At 41.8% G+C, this 20,528-nt stretch overlaps 1 protein-coding gene across 1 annotated transcript in view; it reads left to right on the forward strand.

Moving 5' to 3' along the window:
* The window catches only part of SHCBP1 (SHC binding and spindle associated 1), a 207,191-nt gene that overhangs the window by 52,194 nt on the left and 134,469 nt on the right, over window positions 1-20,528 (forward strand). Inside the window, exons 3-4 of the mRNA XM_069216652.1 lie at window positions 14,075-14,190; window positions 16,637-16,842. Coding sequence (XP_069072753.1) covers window positions 14,075-14,190; window positions 16,637-16,842 — 322 coding nt within the window. The remainder of the gene's footprint in view (window positions 1-14,074; window positions 14,191-16,636; window positions 16,843-20,528) is intronic.

A 20,528-nucleotide genomic window follows, 5' to 3' on the forward strand; every position in this document is an offset into this window, starting at 1 on the left:
CTGCCATTTTGAGTTTAGGCAACTCTAGCCTGTACTCTGTCTCCGCCTTCCTGTATGCCAACTCCTTTGGGGACAGGTTGTGCGAGGTCACACTGCTTCCTGCATATGAAGTGACCTCCAATCCTGGGAGGATTGTTCTTCTTTTAACAGGTTGCAGTTAAAGACTGTCTTATGGATCCTGCTGTGATCCTTCTTCACTCTCCTCATCCTCCTGGTCATATCTAGTGGCTGGCAATTGCAGCTTAAGGCTTTTAGGAGCTCTCCCTTCTTGGTGCTCCTTTTGGCAAGCAGCCCACCTCTCCTGACAAAACACTTTGAGCTGGGCCATGGTGTAGCTCAAGCTCAAAGTCTGACATTGCAGGTGAGGTCATAGACACAAACGGTCAGGAAGATGAGTTTGGAAAAAGAAAAAGCCAATTACGGAGAATTTAAAATTTGGATTGGTCTTAGAAGGGGATGGTAGCATACACCATCACTGTGTGGCACTTCACAAACACAAGTCCTAACCTCCCCACCGATCACCAATGTGAGAAATAGGGTTGTTAGTTGAATGGGATGTGAGCCCTGGTTAAGCAGCAACCGCAATTCTTGTTAGCGTGAAGCACAAGGAAACCCCAAATTAACCTGCACTCACCCTCTCGTAGCTTGGTGCAGAGCAGTGAGGCTTAACTTGAAGGCAATATGTAAAGAATTTGTACAACACGTCAAACAGTAAAACAGTAAAAACTCCATAAAAGGGATCCCACACCAGGTTAAAAAAAATTGAAGTTAATTTTAATAAATTAAAAAATAACAGAAATCCAATAAGTGGAATTTGAGTTAAAAATGTTTTAAAATAAACTGTAAAATAGTGCTCAGAAGCAAAGAGAGCCAACCAGGGTTATCTGGTTGCTCCGGATCGGGACAAAGTCAAAAGTTCACCCTGACCGCGATCGAGAGTGGGCTGGCTGCAGACTCCCAGTAAGGTCTGCTGAACCAAAGTACCTTAAATCTTGGTTGAGGAGTGTTGCGTTGGTTCCAAGATGCATTGATGGTGTATTGTGAGGTCCTGATGCATTGTCGTCAGGGATCCCGTTTACAGGGCTTGTGATGCGAAGGCTGATGTCTGGCATGCTGAGGTGATGCATTTTATCTAATGAGTTCTGAGGCTGCGATGCGGAGCTGTAGCGTAGTAGAGGCTGCCATCGACGAGGGATGTGAGGAGCTTGTGCCGGGGAAAGTGTTGTACAGTGGTTATTCCGAAGGCAATGGGATGGTTCCAAAATGTGGGTTGTTGTGGCAATGTGAGTCTATTGTCTGTTCCAACCCACACACTGGGGGCAATGCCTTGGTTCTGCTCCCACAGCAGATGATGCTTCAGTTCCACTGGAGAATAAACCTTAAGCTCAATTCCGAGGGCCCAGGACTGGAGTGGCACAACTTGGCAGGGCAGATTCACAGAAGGCAGAGTCCAGGTGTAGGAGCAGGGTGGTTGGAAGTCTTTTATGTCCCAGAGACTTAAGATCAGGAGGGCAGCCAACTATCCCTGGGAGTCACTTTGGGCTCTGGGTTAGAGAGATGCAGGTCCAGTCCTTCTCACTCCCAGGCAAGAGGGCAGCAGGTCAGCCCAGCAAAGCAGGAGTCTAACAGAGAAGTAGTCCAGCAGAGTAGCAATCCTTCAGCAGTACATCAGTCCTTCTTCCTGACACAGTGTCCATCAGTTCAAACATGTACTAAAGTGGTGGTTTCTGAGGGGCAGTTCTTCTACCTACTGGTGCCACTGATGTAGGGGGAGGCTTCAAAGACAGGCCGTTGAAGTGCACAGAGGCCCTGCCCTGGTTCTGGATTTACTGCAGGAGGGTATGAAGCCTTATGTGTGTGTGTGTGTGTGTGGGCAGGACACAGCCTAGTCAGGTGTAATTGAGGCTGTGTCCAGCCCCTCCCTCCCCATCTTGCCCAGAATGGCCCATCAAGAAAATGTTTGCTCATCAAGTCACACCGAAGTTCCCTTTGTGTGCTGCAGTCTAAGGAAAATACACAAAGCAAACTGTCACCCACCCCTGACGTGATCAGAGACAGGCAGCAGGCACCAAATGGCTAAAGTAAGAAAATGCAAACTTTCTAAAAGTGGCATTTTAAGAATTGCAATTTAAATTCTGACTTCACTGTAAGTCAGGTTTTCAAATTGTGATTCCAGAGACACTAAACTTGGAGGGGTTATCTTTTCCCATTTGCAAGTTACATTTATAAAGTGTAAAAAGTAACTTCCAATGTTAACCTATGGGAGAAATATGCCTTGTAGTGGTGAAAAACAAATGTAAGAGTTTTTTTTGAAACCAGGACATGTAAAACTTTAAAGTACATGTCCAACTTTTTAAAGTATATTGGCATACACTTCCCTTTGAGCTGTCTTGAGCGTACCTGAGGGGTGACTTAAATGTATTAACAACCATTTGCAATGCAATGGGTCTTGCATTTGCAAGAATTAGAGCTATTGGTGTTTGTAAATGTCTAATTCAACGTTTCTTGCCACATAAATTGGTCAACCCTGCCTGATAATTTGGTTCCTTCCCTTTAAGAGTTAGCCTTTGTAATCCCTAAGGTTATTGCTATAAAGACGAAAAAATGCAAACATCGCCTTCTCAACAGAAATGGTCCTTGGGAAACCACCTTGTAAGGTGTATCAAAACAGCCTCAAGGCAGGACAAACTTAAAGCATTTACCAACAACAAGGGATGTTTGAAAAGCAAGCCCAGGAAAAAATGAAGAGATGGGCGTGGCTAAAGCCTATAGAATAGATTCCAACAGGTCGAAAAGCAGCCCTAGCGCACTGCTGTTCATAACCTAAAAAATACAAGACGGGCAATATGAATGGCGCTGCTGGTCACTTGTTACCTTCCATCACCTCACAACACCTCTCTCTGAATTTTAAAGCCAAAACAACAACCAGGAAAATCTACTGCAAAAACTAACAAAGTAAATTAAAGAAACAGACACAGCGCCCAGCAGGAAGAGTGCTTGGCTGTGGTGGTGTTGTCTCCATGGGATGCACTTCGAATCCCAGGCCTGGCATGATGCAGCAAGTCTCTGCACCCCCCGAATCCGGGGGAGTTTTATTCAGCTTGTCTCGACGAGCTGCGAGTGTGGTGACACCAGTGAAATAAAACCGGAAGCAAAATAGTGGGAAAACACTCCCTAAAATATGTGCATCTCTGAAGGGAAAGTCAGACAACAGGTTCGCCCGGTGAGGGAACAACTAAGAGCAGATTGAGGAAATGTAAAATGTCAAATTCATGCAAAGCCTAATAGTGTTGGTCGTTGGGTTTCTAAGCGTGCCCAAAGCTTGGCATCTGAAGTCCACAGAATATATTACAACAGGTCGAAAAGCAGCGCTTGTGCACTTTACCATTGACCTAAAAAAGGTTTGAGCCTAGCAAAAGGTTTACTTTGCCAGGTCTACATGACAGTTCAAAACTGCAGTCAAACAAACAAAGAGGGACTGGGAGGGCATCTAAGGTCTAGCATACATGCTTCTAAGTGTATATCTATTCACAAAGGTATGCAGTTCCTGTACAGTGTGGAGGAAATTAAAGAGCATAGCGGTAGGTCGGAAGGGGCAGGGCAAGCAAATCAGGGGGCTCTGATTGTTCAGAAGGAAGAGCCTTCACACACCCAGATAGGTTTCATGCTTCATCATCTGGCTGCTCCTCGTTGGGCTGGCACTACAATGCCAAGCAGGCCCCTCGAGGGGGCTCTTTGCCAGAAATATTTTGAAAATAAGAAGCTGCGATGAAGTATGTGTGTAGGTGCAGTGTGTGTACATTGGTGCTTATGAATTTAAAATGATTAAGATGAATTCTTCCAGTATTTAATAAGCAGGTTCTCATGTCATGAGTTAAAACAAGGTGTTGCCGTGTTGGAGGCATTGGTCCTTTACAGCTCACAGTGTGATGAAAACAAGGGTCAATATGTTTCTTACCCTAAATAGTCACGGTTGATCAGAAAATCATCAGGACCATATGCAACTAATCTGCATATAATTGGGATTGTAGGTGACATTTTTAATTAAATCCCAATCAAAAAAGTCTCCCTTATAGTGTAGGGTATATCTTATATGGATAAATATATATAATCCAGCCTGGAAAGGAAAAAAGACAGCAGATAAGAGGCAATACTGCGCTGGATAGGCAGACAGTTGTGCCCATCAGTGATATGAAGATGCATCAGGCAACTATTATCAAAATCATGCCATAGGCGAAATCGCGCCTGTCAGTGAGCATGAAAACTTGTGGAGGAAGAACCACAGACCAGTAATACACATGTGACAATACAAACGCAGACCCAAAATTCCACGTATAAATAAACATGATGGATATCCAGTTTGGCAAATAGAGGTAAAAATGCAACAGTAAGCCACTACGGCTGGTGATCGTATTCTGTTAGAGTTTACAACTGGCCCCTTATTTATTGGCAGACTGCATTAGCTGCGAAGTGAAACTAATGGGAGAGATAGACAGATCAACGTTTTAGTAATTAAGGTAACCAGTAATGCACATTTTAAATAAGGTCTCCTCCTGTGTACTTGCAGCTTCCTGTGTGATTGTAATCCGGCATCCTGCCTCTCTCTGCAACCCTGGAGCTAGTGAGGGAGCTGGAAAGCAACTTTAAATACCGACACAGAGATTGTGATAGTGAGGAGGTGTAGAGAGAGAAAGCTCAAGTTAGTCAGGGCAGGGGCGCGTATGCTGCCAGAGGACTAGACCCTTGGAAGACATGTCCTAGGTAATCCACCATCTTGGGTGGAGCCGCCGTGGGGCTGTAGTAACAAATTAATACCAGCCAAAATGGTAAAATCTCATAGAATTAAATGAAAGTAACAAAGGGCGACATATCAAAAACCATTCTTCTGACCAGAACGCCATCTGTAGTGAGTGCCAGTTGGAGCCGAAAATGCAAAGCCCATCATTACCAAAGAGTTTTTGGGCCAGAGCATAAGCACAAGTTAACTTGTGGGTTCCTTGTGTTCTTTTTCATCCTGACAAGGATTGTGGTTGCTACTTGATTAGGGTTCCACCCCCTCAACCAATAAGCCACTATAGCTTTTTTTTTTTTTTTCTCTCTCTTTCAGCCTATTACTTTTTCCCCTTCCCAGTCACACTGCCATCCTCCTATATACCAATCTCCCTTTTCTCTTCTATCTCTCTAAGACACTGTCTTTTAAAATAAACCTTTTCCTTTTCTACTGAAATATATTTTCATGGAACATGTATCTTGTCATTCTAACGTTTCTCTAAAAGGAAGTTTTGTGTGCCCGTTTTTGTTTGGCTGATTTTCTTAATTTCAGAACTTCTTCAAAATGACAGATTGCCATAATCTTTACAATATTTTGCTGCAACAGTCTTAGGCTATGAATGGGTCCTCATTAAATACTCAAGTACTTTCAGTGTTTGTCAAGCCAATAAAACCTGTTGTTCGCAATGAGTTGACTTATTTTTTCTCTAAATTGGAGCTGGATGCCACCCATCTGTCAATTACCTCTATTGTGCCAGGCCTCATTTTTGCCATGTGTGTTTTCACCCCTCCCCCTCCCAATATGCCCTGGGTGCCTCCTCATATCAAGTACATGCACGTGGCAGAATTTTGCCACCACTTCTATTCTTGTATCAAGAGTGACCGATATATCAAAAATATCTCTTGTATGTCAGGACCAGCATTTTATTTTGGTCGCTTGCTCCTCCCACCCTCTTTTCTCACCCCCCTCCCCAAAGAAATGCCTTGGTTGTTTCCCTAATGGCAAGATATCCCTGCAGGATGGCAGTGCCAAGAAATATCACTAGTGTGCCAGTATTTTGTCATAGGTGTCGCTTGTGATAAGAATTACCTGTAACATGGCTGTGCCAGGATTTTGCTCTGAGTTACTTACAACATACAAACAGTAATATTCTGCTATGGTCTCCTCTGTAAACCAGTAATAACCTCCAGTATGCTAGGGCCAGCAACAGTCAGTTCTGTAAGTGTAAGACACTTACATGCACCCTTACACACACACACACACACACACACACACTCACTCACTCACTCACTCTCTCACTTCAATCACACTCCCTCTCACTCATTCTTTTTTTTTTCTCATGCACTTTCACTGCCACATATGTTCACTCACTTAGGGCCAGATGTAGAAAACTAGCAAATTGCGACTTGCAATTTGCTATGCAGAAAGGTGTCTCAGACACCTTCTGCGAGTCGCTATGGGGTCGCAAAGACCCACTTCATTAATATTAATGAGGTGGGTCGCAATTTGCGCCCCCATAGCGACTATGGGCACTTACGGGGATGGAGGCCTGCTGGGAACAGCAGACCTCCATGTCCGTGACTGCTTTTAAATAAAGCAGTTTTTTTTTTTCAAGTGCAGCCCGTTTTCCTTAAAGGAAAACGAGCTGCACTTAGAAAAAAAAACCGAAACCTTTAGTTTCGGATTTTTTCAGGGCAGGTAGTGGTCCCTTGGACCACTGCCTGCCCTGAAAAAATAATTTTGGGTCCAGTCACAAAGGGGAAGGGGTCCCATGGGGACCCCTTCCCGTTTGCGAGTGGGTTACCATCCACTTCAAGTGGATTGTAACTGCGACTCCATTTGCGACCGCATACGCGGTCGCAAATGGAATTGCATACCACTGCGACTCGCAAATAGGAAGGGAACACCCCTTCCTATTTGCGACTCGGAAATGCATTTTGCGAGTCGGTTCCGACTCGCAAAATGCATTTCTGCATAGCAAACACGCATTTGCGAGTCGCAAAATCGCTTTTTGCGAGTCGCAAACAGTTTGCTACATCTGGCCCTTATTCTCTTATGCTGACTCCTTCAGTTACAGTGACTGTCACTCACTCCCATGACTCGCTTTCATTCGTTGTCATTCATTTCCTTGTTCAGACATGCATGCGCACACACACAAACACACACACTTACCTGATTGCACAAACATTTAGTTCTTATTTATTTTTTCTCCTCATTCCCTTCAACTGCCTGAGCCAGTCTTCTTCAGCTCCCTTTGCTGTTGGGTGCTCCATTAACTGTCAGAGCAGTGCCACTTCTTCCTTACACCTCGAGTACTAAATCAGGAAAATAAAAGCTGGAGCCTGGGCAGTGTATTCACCATACTAATCTATTGCACTGGTTCCAGCTTTCAGCCTCTTGCTCTTTTATGCCGCCCACTCCCAAATGCGGTGTCCTTTAAACATTCCAAAAGGTAACTGGGGGAAAAAACACTTGCCTTGAATAATTGTCATGGATCATTGTCAAACCTATGAACGAATAAGTAGTTGGACCTGAGGGGCTGTCGAAGGGGTTTTGAATGTCTGGTGGTTAATTCTGAAAGCTAATTCAAATAATTTTGTGAACAAGGGACCAGAAGGTTTCAAGCTCTGTTAAGTTGGTACTTAGTGTTGAGGCGGCTAAGTCGAGTTTCACTGACCAAGTATAATAGCCATTGACCAGCATCAGTCCGGTGTAAGTAATGTCGAACCTTCAGTTTTATAGATTGGTAAATACATTTGGGCTTAATGCTTCGAGCCTGGCTGAGGAGTACAGAGTAAAATATTAAATCACGTTGTGTTCCTTGGAAATGCTACATTGAACTGGCTTGACTTCAAGCACAGTTGTACACGTGGTTTTAAGATCTTGCTGATTTTTAGGCAAGTCTCCGTGGACAGTCACTTGGCAAACAGCTTCAGGAATCTACAACACTCATGCGGCTGAGCCTTCTCTGAAAACCACAGGTCAGCAGCAAAGGAGAGCAACACTACAGGCAGAATGCATGGGGCAGTTTACTGCAAGATATCCTCTGATTTGCTGTAGACAGTGGGCACCTCTTGCAATCTATAGGACTCCTTTATCTCAGGCAGTCCAGAACTCTGGTCGTTCTGTGGTCCAATCTGTAGAGACCGCCCTTGGGGTAGAGCTTCTTCCAAAATCCCCACATCAGTATTTACACTCTGTTATTACAGTATCAGGTGTCTCTTCGTTTGTGCGGTAGCCTGTGACTAAAAAAATCTCAGGTGTTTGTACCGACCAGCTACGTAAGGACCAAGGCGAAAGCTTGTGAATCAGAGCTCCTCTTTGCCTATCTCGACTTATGAAGCCCAAAGAGAATCTTAAAATCTCCCTGCCAGCTACTTTGCTGGTATAGTATGTGCAACATTTTGAAGCCTGACACCTGTTCGAAGTGTGCCCACTAAAGCTGGGAGAGAGTTTGTCAGGGAAGTTAACATAAGGAGTAAGGGCCATATGTACAAACACATTTTCCCATTGACACAGAGTGGGAAAAACCCTTTGCTACATCTGGCCCTAAGTCATCCACACACAAAAAAATTGTGAGCCTGCCCTGCAAGGAATACCCTCAATATTCTTTGTGATTGCCTCATTTGTATGTCAAGAGGCTACACGACCAAAGCAAAATTTTTTTTTTTTTTTTTAGTTTGGCCATTTATCCTAATAACTGTAAAGGAAAGGAGCATGGCTCCGTGATCTTGCTAATCATCTTGCAAGGGACCTAGTTGGATCTTGTCAAGGGCCGCTCTAAGAAGGGCTCAGCCAACCCAATCAAACATTTATTTTCAGCGCCAATTATAGTGGCAAAGCTGAGATCTTTTATGTTTGTGCTTTTTCCTCTAGATGGGCGACACATCTAATATTAGCCACCCCCCTGATGGGGGTGGGCAAACCCCTCCTTTTCTGGATCTTTAAAGCTGGTGAAAAGAGAGTGTTGTGAAAGTATTTTAGTATATAGGTTTGTGTTATGTATTTAAGAGCGCTATTGAGCAGTAAGAGGTGCTGTCAGTTGGGCTTTTCACAGATTTGGTAATTAGGGCTATCTGAGCCTCGCATATCTTGAGAATGAGGCTTGTGTCCTACGTGAAGGAATTAAACAGTGCAATCAGGTGGCCCTGTAAATGGAATTTGAATAATCTGTAAAATTCTAACGCCAGGCATTCTGGTCCAGGCATGGAGCAGAGAGCCCCACACATTTCGGTTGAATCAATGAGTACTGCCAGTAATTCCCATTTCCCCACAGAAGAGTGTGATAGGAGCCCAATCACAGGATTTAATGTAATTATGGATGCCAGAGGCATTTTATGGACCGTGAGTCTAGCATATCTGATAGAATGAATGGAAGGTTTTGTTTTTTTCCTCATATTCACTAATTGCCCACCTGTTGGTTCCCATTTTAAGACTAGTAATGTGTAATTTAGCCCTATGTTCTTTGAGCTTACAAGCAAGTATGGTACCAATAATTTTTTTTGAATCACTGCTTTGGCTCATGCAGTGAGCAGTCCAAGCAGTTTGTCCGAAATGCCAGAGCTGGTCTTGCAAGATGGCCAGTTTCTGCTGGTTACGCCTCAAGGGGTTTGTCTATTTGCTCTAAGGCTTGAATTTAAATGGTAGGTGCCATTTAAGAAGTTTAGCTTCCTTTGCCCTAGCTATTGCTATGGTGATAATGGTGCCCCTGACGGTAGCCTTAAACCGATCCCATAGAATATGTGATGAGGTTTTAGGAATGGAGTTCAGAGAAAAGTGTTCCTTGATTGTGTCTTGCATGTTTGCCCGATGTATGTGATGTGTGAGAATTTGTGGTTTTAGCCACAATCTAAGGGGTCCCCGTGACTGTTATGTCCCCGCCCTCCGAGATAGCTGAACACGGGCATGGTCAGAGATAGATATATTGGACATACTGGTCGTAAAGAGGAAGTGAATGAGGAGGAGATAGTCTATGCAAAAGTATGTAACATGGACGTGTGAGTACTTTGAGAAATACCCGAGTTCAGGGTGTTAATAACCCCAAACTACTCCCAGTTCAGCTATTTCCTTTTTAAGGAAGGTCGGCATGGCCCCTGTCCCTTGATAAGAGTCTGCCTATCTGTATATAAGGGAGTCCAAGAAAAGATGTAAGTTGCCTCCCAAAATTATATACCCTTAGATATCTCATAGTTATTTTTTTTATTTTTTTTCAAGGGATCTGATGTGGGCACCCTGAGCTGGATTTGAGGCATAAAGGTTTAGCATAGCAAGAGACAAACTGCCTTTTTGTATTTTAAGCATGACGAACTTACCCTACCTGTCTCTGTTTTAATAGGGCTTTTTGGGCATAAATGTGCTTTACACCGGGTAGCAACTCCAGCTGTTCGTGTGGTGGAAGAGGCCCAATATTGTGGCGGATATGTAGGGTTCTGCATGCATGCCTGGACTGATTTAAGTAGGTGGATTTCCTGAAGGAAAATAATGTCTTGGTCATGGTGTAGTAGATCTCTCCAAATCTGTTGACATTTGTTGGGAGAATTAAGCCATCTTACATTGAGGCTTAAGAGTTTTTAATAGAATAGGAGTCCCCCATTAGGAGAGGAGAATAGAAACCTGATGCAGGTAATGCCACATGGAACATCCAGCCTCAGACTTTCCAAGTCCCAGTAGGCTTTTCCCTGCCAGGGCAGCCAACACCAGCCCATCAAAAATGAGAAAAAAGTAGGCCAAACTAACATCCCCATCCATTAGAGGTGAGAAAATCTTGTCAATGTCCAATCAGAGGTGCACCTATCAAGGAATAAGCATACACAATGAACTTGTGGTTGCATGCTGATGCTGCTGTACGGAGAGAGGGGAGGTAAAAGACAGCATCAGAAAAATCCATTGCAAGAGTAGGAGAGTATTCAACACTGGCCCCTCTCTCCCAACCATCACAACAACCCCTCCTGAGGCCTGTGGTGATCCTATACACTTATTGGTCAACAGTTGATAATTCTTCCATCTGGGCAGTTTTCAGCTGTGCATCTTCCTCTTTTCATATTCTGCAGGTGGATGATTATGACTGCTTTGGCATCTTCAAAAGTTTCGCCCAGGATCACCGAAATCTTGCGTGCCGTTGTACAACCTGCCATTCTGGGTACTCTGGCCTCTGCCAGGGGAGGAGTCCTCGCCCTCTTCTCAGTCCCAGAAGGGTTTTGGCCTATGCAAGAGTGTTTTAAAGCATTGCTTACCAATCCTGTGAAAGGTTAAGGTAAAAGGGTGACCAAATTGGTATTTGATACGGATTCTTAAAAAAAAAAAAAAAATAAAGAAGAAAAAAAAGTCTGATACTGGGCAGAAGTCTGCATTTCTTTAGAGTAATGGGTGACAAGTCTTTGAATATCTTAATAGTGTAGCCTGCGAAAAGAAGGTCTGCTTTCCTAATGGACACTTTCATAATGAATTATTTGTCACAGAAGAGTGCACCCAATGTTTTGAATATTGGAAATTCAAGTAGGGAGATATTCTGACTTCAGAGTTTTTCAAACTAATTACTACATTTTAGTAGGTGCAATAGATAGGAAAAACAATAGTCACAAATGGCTTTATGTGCAGCCAATCTTAAATTGGATTCTAGGAGAGATAGTCAGCATAGGTTGCGTTATATGGAGGTGATATGTTTGAAATTCTTCACTGGAGGAACCCAGCTGTTGGTATACAACAGCTTTAAGCAGCGCAACTGACATTAGGTAAGCCTCATCAAGTATTGAAATGACCAGAGAATAAATTGCAGTTTTCAGATACTTTGGAGAGATCAAGTCCCACGTTTTGTTTATGGGTTGTAGATAGAAGGTTACTGTTTCCCCCTCTGTGTATGTGGGTTGTGAGAATACGTTTTGAATGTAGAAGAAATCCAAGGTACCTAGCTGGTGGGATTCGGTTAGTACAGAATAGAAGCCTCTAGCTCTTTGGGGTGCTTAGTTGAAGATAAGCGAATGAATTCAGTTGTCTCTGGATTGAAAACTGGACAGTTCTTTTCACATCCACATTTGAGGTTTGGATAAGCAGTTTCTTTCTGTGACACTGTAATTTATTGTCAAGGTTGCTGGGCCTTGAGTGTCGTCAGCATATTAATGCAGGTTTATACTCCAGTTTTCGAGGATCAAATTGAATGGGTCTCTATAGAGATTGAAAAGTGATGGTTATTGAACCTATGGGCAGATAGATGTTGTTTTGGCTGTGGTGGAAATGTGCTTGCTAATTATCATTTAATTGGAAATAGCTATGGACCTTGTCTGAAACTCAATTCAGTCGTCAAGTTTATACAGTAGACTTTTGTGAGTTTTATGGCAAACACTGCCAAATGTTCAATACAACAATTAAACATGAATTTACTTTGTCTAGAAGGTGTTGTACATTGTCCGGAATTTAATGGGTTGAAGTTTCAGGGCTGAAGCCATCTCTGAATTCCGATTGATAGCCAGTCGATGTTCATTTTCAATTACATCATTTAGCAGGATAAAAGCTGTTTTTCTCTATTGATTCCTTGAATCGGGAAAGGTTGGATACTGGTCGTTAATTTTCTGCTGGCATAGGATCAACGTTTGACTTTTTAATAATAGTTGTGATTTGGCTGGTCTGCCAAGTAACCAAAGGATTGATCATGTCACACTGTCTAGGAGTATGTGAAAGTTAGGCTTAATTATGTATGCTGGAAAAGGGGATCTGGAGTAATTTGTAGATGTTAAGGGGGTTTTAGAGACCTAGCTGGTTCCTCCTTCTTCGAGACTTGGAATTAGGAGCTCCATAAGTAAGATACTTTTATAGGAGGAAAGTTGTTAGACCAGTTTCGTCTGGCTTGTCTTTTTTATAAGTTATTTCTTTTCTGGGTGGTGGTTTAGGAATTATTTGTGTTTATAATTGCTAGCGGATGTAGGGATGTCTTCAAGTGGGATGTGGACAGTGGGGGTGGCTTCATTTCAACTACATATACTTCTATATCGATTTGAACTTAATTCTCTCTTCACAAAGGAATGTAAGGCTCATTTTCACCCTATTTAAATCCGATCTTTCATTTTCCACTTCGAAACTGATCTAAGATTAATACTGTTGCTGCTCAAGACGATTTCTTGCTGCTTTTAATTTTTGTATAAAGCTACTGTACTTTTGTGATACAAGGTTCGGGGATCATTGTACTACGCCGGCTGTTGTCTAGTACTTTTACTGAGAGTCTTCTGAATTATAGCCATTCATAAGATACATGGATCACATCAGTGGGTACAATTTGACTTATTCTTTCGTACTGTTTTGCCATTTTGTTACTATACATACTGTACTGAGTGAAATATTTTAATGCAGTTGCATACATTTCACGCTTTGTCTGGGCAGTTAAGCTTGGAGTAGGTAGCTTATGTCTTGCATTTCGCACAGTGGCGCAGCAGTGATCGCTCTAGGCCACAGTTTCCCAAACTGTGGGTTGTAACCTGGTAGTTCACAAGCCAATTTTTGGTTGGTTGCAAACTTTCAGGCACCAAATAAAGATGCCTTTAAATCCTCTATTTATTTTGTCATGTTTGCTGTTATTCGAAGCAGGTAAAATAACAGTCTACGTCTTTAGACAAATTGGTGCTTATTTATTAACATGGGGATTGATGTTTACAAACTCCTCTCCTTTATAGTCCGAGAAAGAAAAGTAAAGTGAACTATGTGACAGTTTTGCTGAGGTACAGGGAGTGTTGAAGAAAAGACTGAAGGATGTCCTTTTTTTTTTTTTTTTTTTTTTTTTTTTTAAATCCACAACAAATGTAAATGAACTGCACACATTCAGCAGTTAGGAAAGCAAAAATGTAGCACGTTTGTTTTGTAATTAATTGTGATCAAAATAAAGGTTTTAATAGGAACTGAACAAACTAAGACACTTTACTTAGCACAAAATGATAAATATTCACTAAAACACGATTTCCACACATTGTCAATTGTATGCTATATAGATTTATCAATAAATGGCATGTCCCTACAAATGTAGTAGTTATTTTAGATTAAAATGTGCTGTCTCTAAATGACAGTGTGCTACCACACGATGCTTTAGTTACATTTAAAAATCGCCCGCCTCATGTTCATAGAAGCTAGGTGGGTCGTGAAAGTTTACTTTGATAAGCACTGCTCAAGGCAATCGTGTTAATCCCACACTCGGTATTTGTGTTAACTAACTGATGAATGGTGACATGTCTAACTGGAGGACAGTTACTAAACCCAGCAAATGGAGATGTTCATGCGTTTTCCTCTTAATGCACTGATTTTTCTGTGCCTGCCTTGTTTCAGCTGACTGTAAACCCTCTGAAGTTCGGGAGTTCACAGCGGAGTACCTGGAGAAGGTTCTAGAACCGTCAGGGTGGCAGGCGATCTGGCGCACTGATGTCTTCGAGGTGCTCGTGGAGGTAAAGACCGTTTTGTGGAGACATTTGCTCTCTGTTTTACAACTTGCTGCTCTCTAGCCGACTTCCGTATTCATAGTTTTACTTCGTGAGCGGATTGAAGCCTGCGTTGAGAGTTAATTGACTGGTGGCTTAAGTATTGTCACACAAAGAAGGCATTAAGGATTCACTTGCTGAGGGTTAGGCTGCAGGCTCATTTCCATGACAGGTTGCTGGATTTGAAGCTCCAAAATATAATTGCATTAGGATTATGTAAATTAGCACCTATCGTAACTGTAAGTAAAACATATTACGCTCCAACATCGTGGATGGCCTAGGGCTAATTTGTTTGCATCGTAATTTTGCACCTAGCAATTTGCTGAGCCTCTGTTTTGCGTGCAGCACTAAATCCTGTTTTTTAATTTCAAGATCGCAATTCGTCGTTTCGGAGTGTACAGAAATCAAATTGTTGTATTGGGAGACATTGATTTGCATTAATGTGTACTGATTAATTGCGAATGTTTATGCCCAAAAATGTACGTTGTTATTTTACAAGTTCAGTTAGCTTTGTTTTGAAACTGGATAGTCCATGTTTGGCTTACAAGAGCACCCAGAAAAGTGAGTGCTTTTCCCCATCATTTCTTACTCCAGACTTGAGCGCACCCCGTCCTTGCGCAGCTCCTTAACAGTGACATGCCCAGTACCCTGCGCGTGCGGTTGGCCTCCTCTAACTCTGAGCCAGTCCGATGAAACAACACCACTCAACAAACATTTGCAATGCAATGGGCCTCACATTTGCTCAAATTAGAACTATTAGCGTTGTAATTTCCTAAAGGGATGCCACACAGACTGAAAATAAAAAGTAAAACAGTTGACCTAAGCAAGCCCATTCAAAGCGCCACAGCTGCCATGAGCACGAAGGAGATGCACAAAAGGGAAAAAAAGTTAGCTCGCAGTCAAACGTATCGGCAAAAATGCAGTTGTCCATGTAACGGGGTGGATGGCCAAGGCGGTAACAAAACCACCCCAAGGAAGGACAAACAAAGTATTTACCAATGATGATAAAGGATTTTTGAAAGGCAAGCCCATGAACGAGTGAGTGATGGGCCTGAGGGGGGCATGGTTAAAAGCCCAGATACATACCAACAGGTGGGAAAGGCAGCGCTTGCGTGCTGCTACGCTCGACCTAAAAAAGGGGCTTATCCATGTCAGCCTTGTTTGAAGAGCGCCTAACATAGTCTGCACCCTTGTATAGTCCTTTCTTTTAGGAATATATACGCCTGCATATAACAAAACAGTTCTTTCTTCATGCCGTTTCTACTATTGTCCTCTTTGGTAGAATCCTGTATATGTAGAACTACAATTCAGTACCTTCATCTCTGTAATGGTAACATATGGCCCGTTTCAGATTGCAGATTGCTACCTGCACACACAGACCACCTTGTATTCAGAGCTGTATTTCCCTGTACAAATCATTGTCCGCTGTAGTGAATCAATCAAGGCAGGAACACATTAACTACCACAATACATCGACTGAGTGAAATATCGGGGCCAAAAATAGAGAATACAGTGAGCAGTCCGACATTCCTACTTGTACTGCACTCTGCAGACATACAGTTTTCCTGGAATGAAGCACAAGCTGCACGCTCTCGCGTTGTTTCAGCTGAGCTACCAAGGTTTTCCCCAATCTTTGTTTATCCAGTAAAAACCACAGCTGATCCGGGTTAGCATAGTGCAGAAGCTGATCTCCATCCCTTGACTATGCTGTTTGCAGCACTCACTGACCCATTATACTTGCTACACTCACTACTTCTTTAATGAATGTATGGCCTAAGCGGTTCCATTCAACAAGCCAAATCTACCTTGATGGATGTATGATTTAGTTAGAAACAAGATATGTTTTGCTCTTTCACGAATCTATTGGTCTACTGCAAATATTTTAAAGGTCTCTGCTGTTACCGAAAATACCTTACAAATGTAAGTTTTTCGTTCGTAAACCAATCTGATGTAGGGGAATAAAAACAGAAAATCATGAAGCTCACATTTGGTTGAATTTGTTTATGCCTGTATATCTCCTTAGATGGATGTGGGTGGTCTCATAAACTTTAGCTACATCAAAATTAATAGATTGGAAATGTAGCCAGCCAGTTGATCGAATGGCATGTTCGCTGTGAGGTCTGTAGTGAGGTTAAGCTGACACTTAAGTTGAAGGCAGTACAGCTTTGCAATCGCGTGCTCCTTTTCCTGTAAGCAATTGCACAAAATGGAAACTAGCGTTTAAGCACGGAAGGGGCATGTGTTACTGTTGATACTGGAGTTAAAGCATTCTGAGCTTTGATTGGCTGGCTAGGAGTTCGAATGCGTCTGTGGCCTACCTTCTTCCAAAACATGCTCACTACCGGCTTTGCCATTTGTACCGTAGTCCGTGTCTTGCTATTTGAGTCTCAGTCTGACAGTTTTCTCTTTTCAGGTGATTGATGTTGAATATTCAACTCTGAAAGCTGTTGTGCAACTCAGCGAACCTTTCATGTGTGAATCTCCTGTCAATACCTTCACCATGGAGTGCATGAAGGAACTGCTGGAAGCTAAAGAATGTGTACCCCTGCAGGAGCTTTTTGTTGTATTTGATGAATCCGGAGAATTTGACCAAACTGCTCTTGCTATCGAGCACATCCGGTAAAAAAAAAATCAAAACTTACCAAATGTCTGTACTGCTATTGTGAATTCTAAAGCACAGCTTTTCTTTTCAAATCCTACATACTTGTTATTATACATTGTTGTTCACTGTATCACTCGTTACTTGTGAAATTCAAAATGGCTGGAACCCCCCACCCTTTTACTACAAAGACAAAGGTACAGCATATTTTCTGTGTGCTAAAACGCGTGACCTCTGGAATCCGTGTGTGATCCTTGAGGTAAAAGGTATGATCTGTCTTGTTAACAAGTTTTTGGTTACTTCTGAGCCATGTTATGGATACGTTCCCCTTGGGTCGGCATTCGTGTTTGTTATTTATTATAGGCGGGCTTGGTGGTGTGAACACTCTACCACTCATTAACTATCTGCTGCATTGTATCATTCTTAAACAACTTTGCCAATAAGGTGGGGGTGTGTATGTGTGTATATATGTGTGTATATATGTGTGTGTGTGTGTGTGTGTGTGTGTGTGTGGAGTTAGAATAGTAAATACACACTTCTTTACGGTCAGTGGCCGGTCCTCCTAATTATTATAGGTATGTCATGTTGTGTATATGTGTATATGTATGTGTGTGTGTGTGTGTATATATATATATATATGTGCATGTATATATATATATTTATATAACCTAGTGACTGTCCCCACAAGGTAGTTATAGTTAGGACCATGTATCCATAGAAAATGTTTTTTTTTTTTTTTTTAACTTGCTTATATCTTTGGCATTGTTTGAATCTTCACAAAAGTGTGTTGATGATTCTTGTTGCGCGCAAAGTTTTGGGGTGATCCATTAAGCATGGGCCAAGGGGAAAAAAAGGGGGTGGTGTAAAAAAGGTGCACTCCCCATGTTAATTTCCATAGGACCTTTAGACACAACTACAGCCCAGACTGCTGACTGGAATTACACCAATTTTTGCAGAAAACTAGCTTTTGGTACGTAGTTTGTGCTTTTGCTTATTTGGTGTAAATCTGCCCAGTAGTTTTGAAAATATTAAAGGGAAAATTCAATTTGTAAATCTCTGGCCGTGTATAAATAGCGAATATTTGTGAATTTTCACAAATGGGTGCGCAAATAGAAGCGCTGTATTTGGCTAGCCAAAACCTGACTAGAAAGTTGCGGCTGCCATTTTATGTTATCAAAGAGGGTCTCTGGGCTGAAAATAGAAATAAGGGGTCAGGGTGAAGGTACCCTCATCCCAGGGTGTGATATAGGGATGTTTTAGGGTCATATTATGGGTTTAAAATGATTTTCCTCTACCATGCACGAAATCCTCAAATATTCGAGGATATGAAAAAAAAAAAAAAAATCTGACTCATACAAACACTAATTCATTTACTCATACATGCACTCACTCATGTAACCACTCACGCATCCATCAGACCCACTCATAGTCACTCACCCACTTTCAGACACTCCCACTCACAGATCCACTGACAGACAGGCCCTTTGGCCAACCTCCGCTGGCCATGTCCAAAGACTGTGCGAATTAACATATGGTAATTAAAATTGCTTTGTTTAAAAACAAAAAACATAGAAATTCACTGAAAAAACGAAAGTTTACAGGGATGTTATAGTTAGGTTCTGAATTTACTTGTACAAAACAACAAACTGCTGAATTTCTGTGATTTCAAGTAGCTGTAACTTGCACCCTAAGGTAACTATAACTCACGCCTTCACCATGCACAGCAAATGACTCCACATGTTGCATCTTTGATGACATCCTCTATGTTATCTTTGATATTATCACTGCAATATTTGCAATAAAGTTATTGATAAGAAAACTGTGCATGGAAAGGGCGCGATTCATTTTGTAAACCTTTGTGAAGATTGATCAACCAGCGCGAAAGATAGACAAGTGAAAAAAACACTTTCTATGGAAACATGGTCCTAACTATAACTACCTAGTGGTAACCGCCACTAAGATAGATAGAGATAGATATATATATATATATATATATATCTATCTATCTATCTATCTAAGAACAAACAGTTGCAAGCAACTTCACCACCGCACTCCAGGAGGAAGTTATTTATTTTTATTGCAATGAAGATTAAATCACCATCCTTCACCACCAAAGTGTTTCGACCTACTGGTCTTGATCACAGTAAATTAGTCCTATCTCCATGTCCCCTATTTATAGTCTCTCTCCTATGAACCCTATTAGTGCATTATGGGACATGTAGTCTATTAACAATAAAATCCATGTTGTACAGCTCCCCACCACCACAAAACCTGCCCAACGCTACACAGATTGTCTAATTTAGTATGTCCAAAGAATATCACTATTCACAACAATCATTATGTCCATTTCTATTCTGTTGGGACTATTAACCTAACTTAATGCAGTTACCTCTGTGATTCCTATATATACCTGATAATAGATTGGTGCATTTATCTATTATTGTTTTCATACTTTATCATATACATCCTAAATTTACCTCATTTTCTCCTTGATATTTATCTATAAATGTCCTCTCCACAGGTAATCTTATCTAATGACTGTTAGCAAGAGCGTTATATATCCTCAACCTACAGATGATAATGCAGTTCTTCATTCCCATTCAGACCCCTCGGGCTTTTAGTTTTGAGCTCTATTATGAACCGTGACTCCAAACGTCTCAGTTGTAACTCTCTATCTCCTCCCCTTTCATTGCTATCTACACTCGCAATACCAAAAAATCTCATGTTTGTCCATTTAGCTCCATCAGGAGTCATAAGGTGTTTTGCAATAGCATAGGTTGTATCCTTATTTTGCACAGCTCTGTGTTCCAAAATGCGTTTTTTTTAAATGACACATTGTACAGCCCACATAACGCTGACCACATGTGCATTGAATCACATATACCACATAGTTGGAATTACATGTGATCTTTTTGTTGATAATCATCTTGTTACCACCAGTCTCCTCAAATTCCTTCACGTTCATCCCAATGCAGCAGCATGAAAGAGCGCGCCAGAAGCAGGACCAGTTTTTATATATATATATATACACACACACACAAATATGTGTGTTCTCTGGGGGGGAAAAAAAAAAAAAGGTTACAGGGACTTTATAGTTGGGTTTAGATTTTGCACACCCAAAACCATAGGAATTCAGCAGTCCTAGTTATCTCAAGTATCTATAACTCGTGCCCTAAACTCACGCCCCCACTAAGAATAGTTTTCTCTTCAATAATTTCACTGCAAATGTTGTGGTGATATTATCAATGTCATAGAAGATGTCATAAGTGATGTAATATGCGGGGTAATTCGGGCATGGCGAGGGCACAAGTTATAGGTACCTTGGGCCACGAGTTATAGTTATTGAGATAACTATAACTGCTGAATTTCTATGGTTTTGTGTGTGTGAAATCTGAAATTAACTAAAAGGTCGATTTAGCCTTTATTTTTTTTCAGTTAAGTGCTAAGGTTTTTTTTTTTTTTTTAATGCGATTTCCTAACAACGTCCTTGTAACGTGGGTGTGTGACTATGAGTATGTGGTGCATGTGTGACTGGCTCTGTGCGTCTGTGAATGGGTTTTGGAGTTGCTGTCTGGGTGTGTGAGTGGTTTTGTGGGTCTGAGAGTGGGTGTGTGAGAAGATGAGTGGGTGTATGTGACCTCTTCCATCAGTCCCATAGGGGTCAGGGTACATCTGTCCTGACCTCCTCCTATCACTTTAGAATTTT

Source organism: Pleurodeles waltl, chromosome 12 (genome assembly GCF_031143425.1).
Source record: "Pleurodeles waltl isolate 20211129_DDA chromosome 12, aPleWal1.hap1.20221129, whole genome shotgun sequence".
In the NCBI taxonomy this organism is placed as follows: Eukaryota; Metazoa; Chordata; class Amphibia; order Caudata; family Salamandridae; genus Pleurodeles; species Pleurodeles waltl.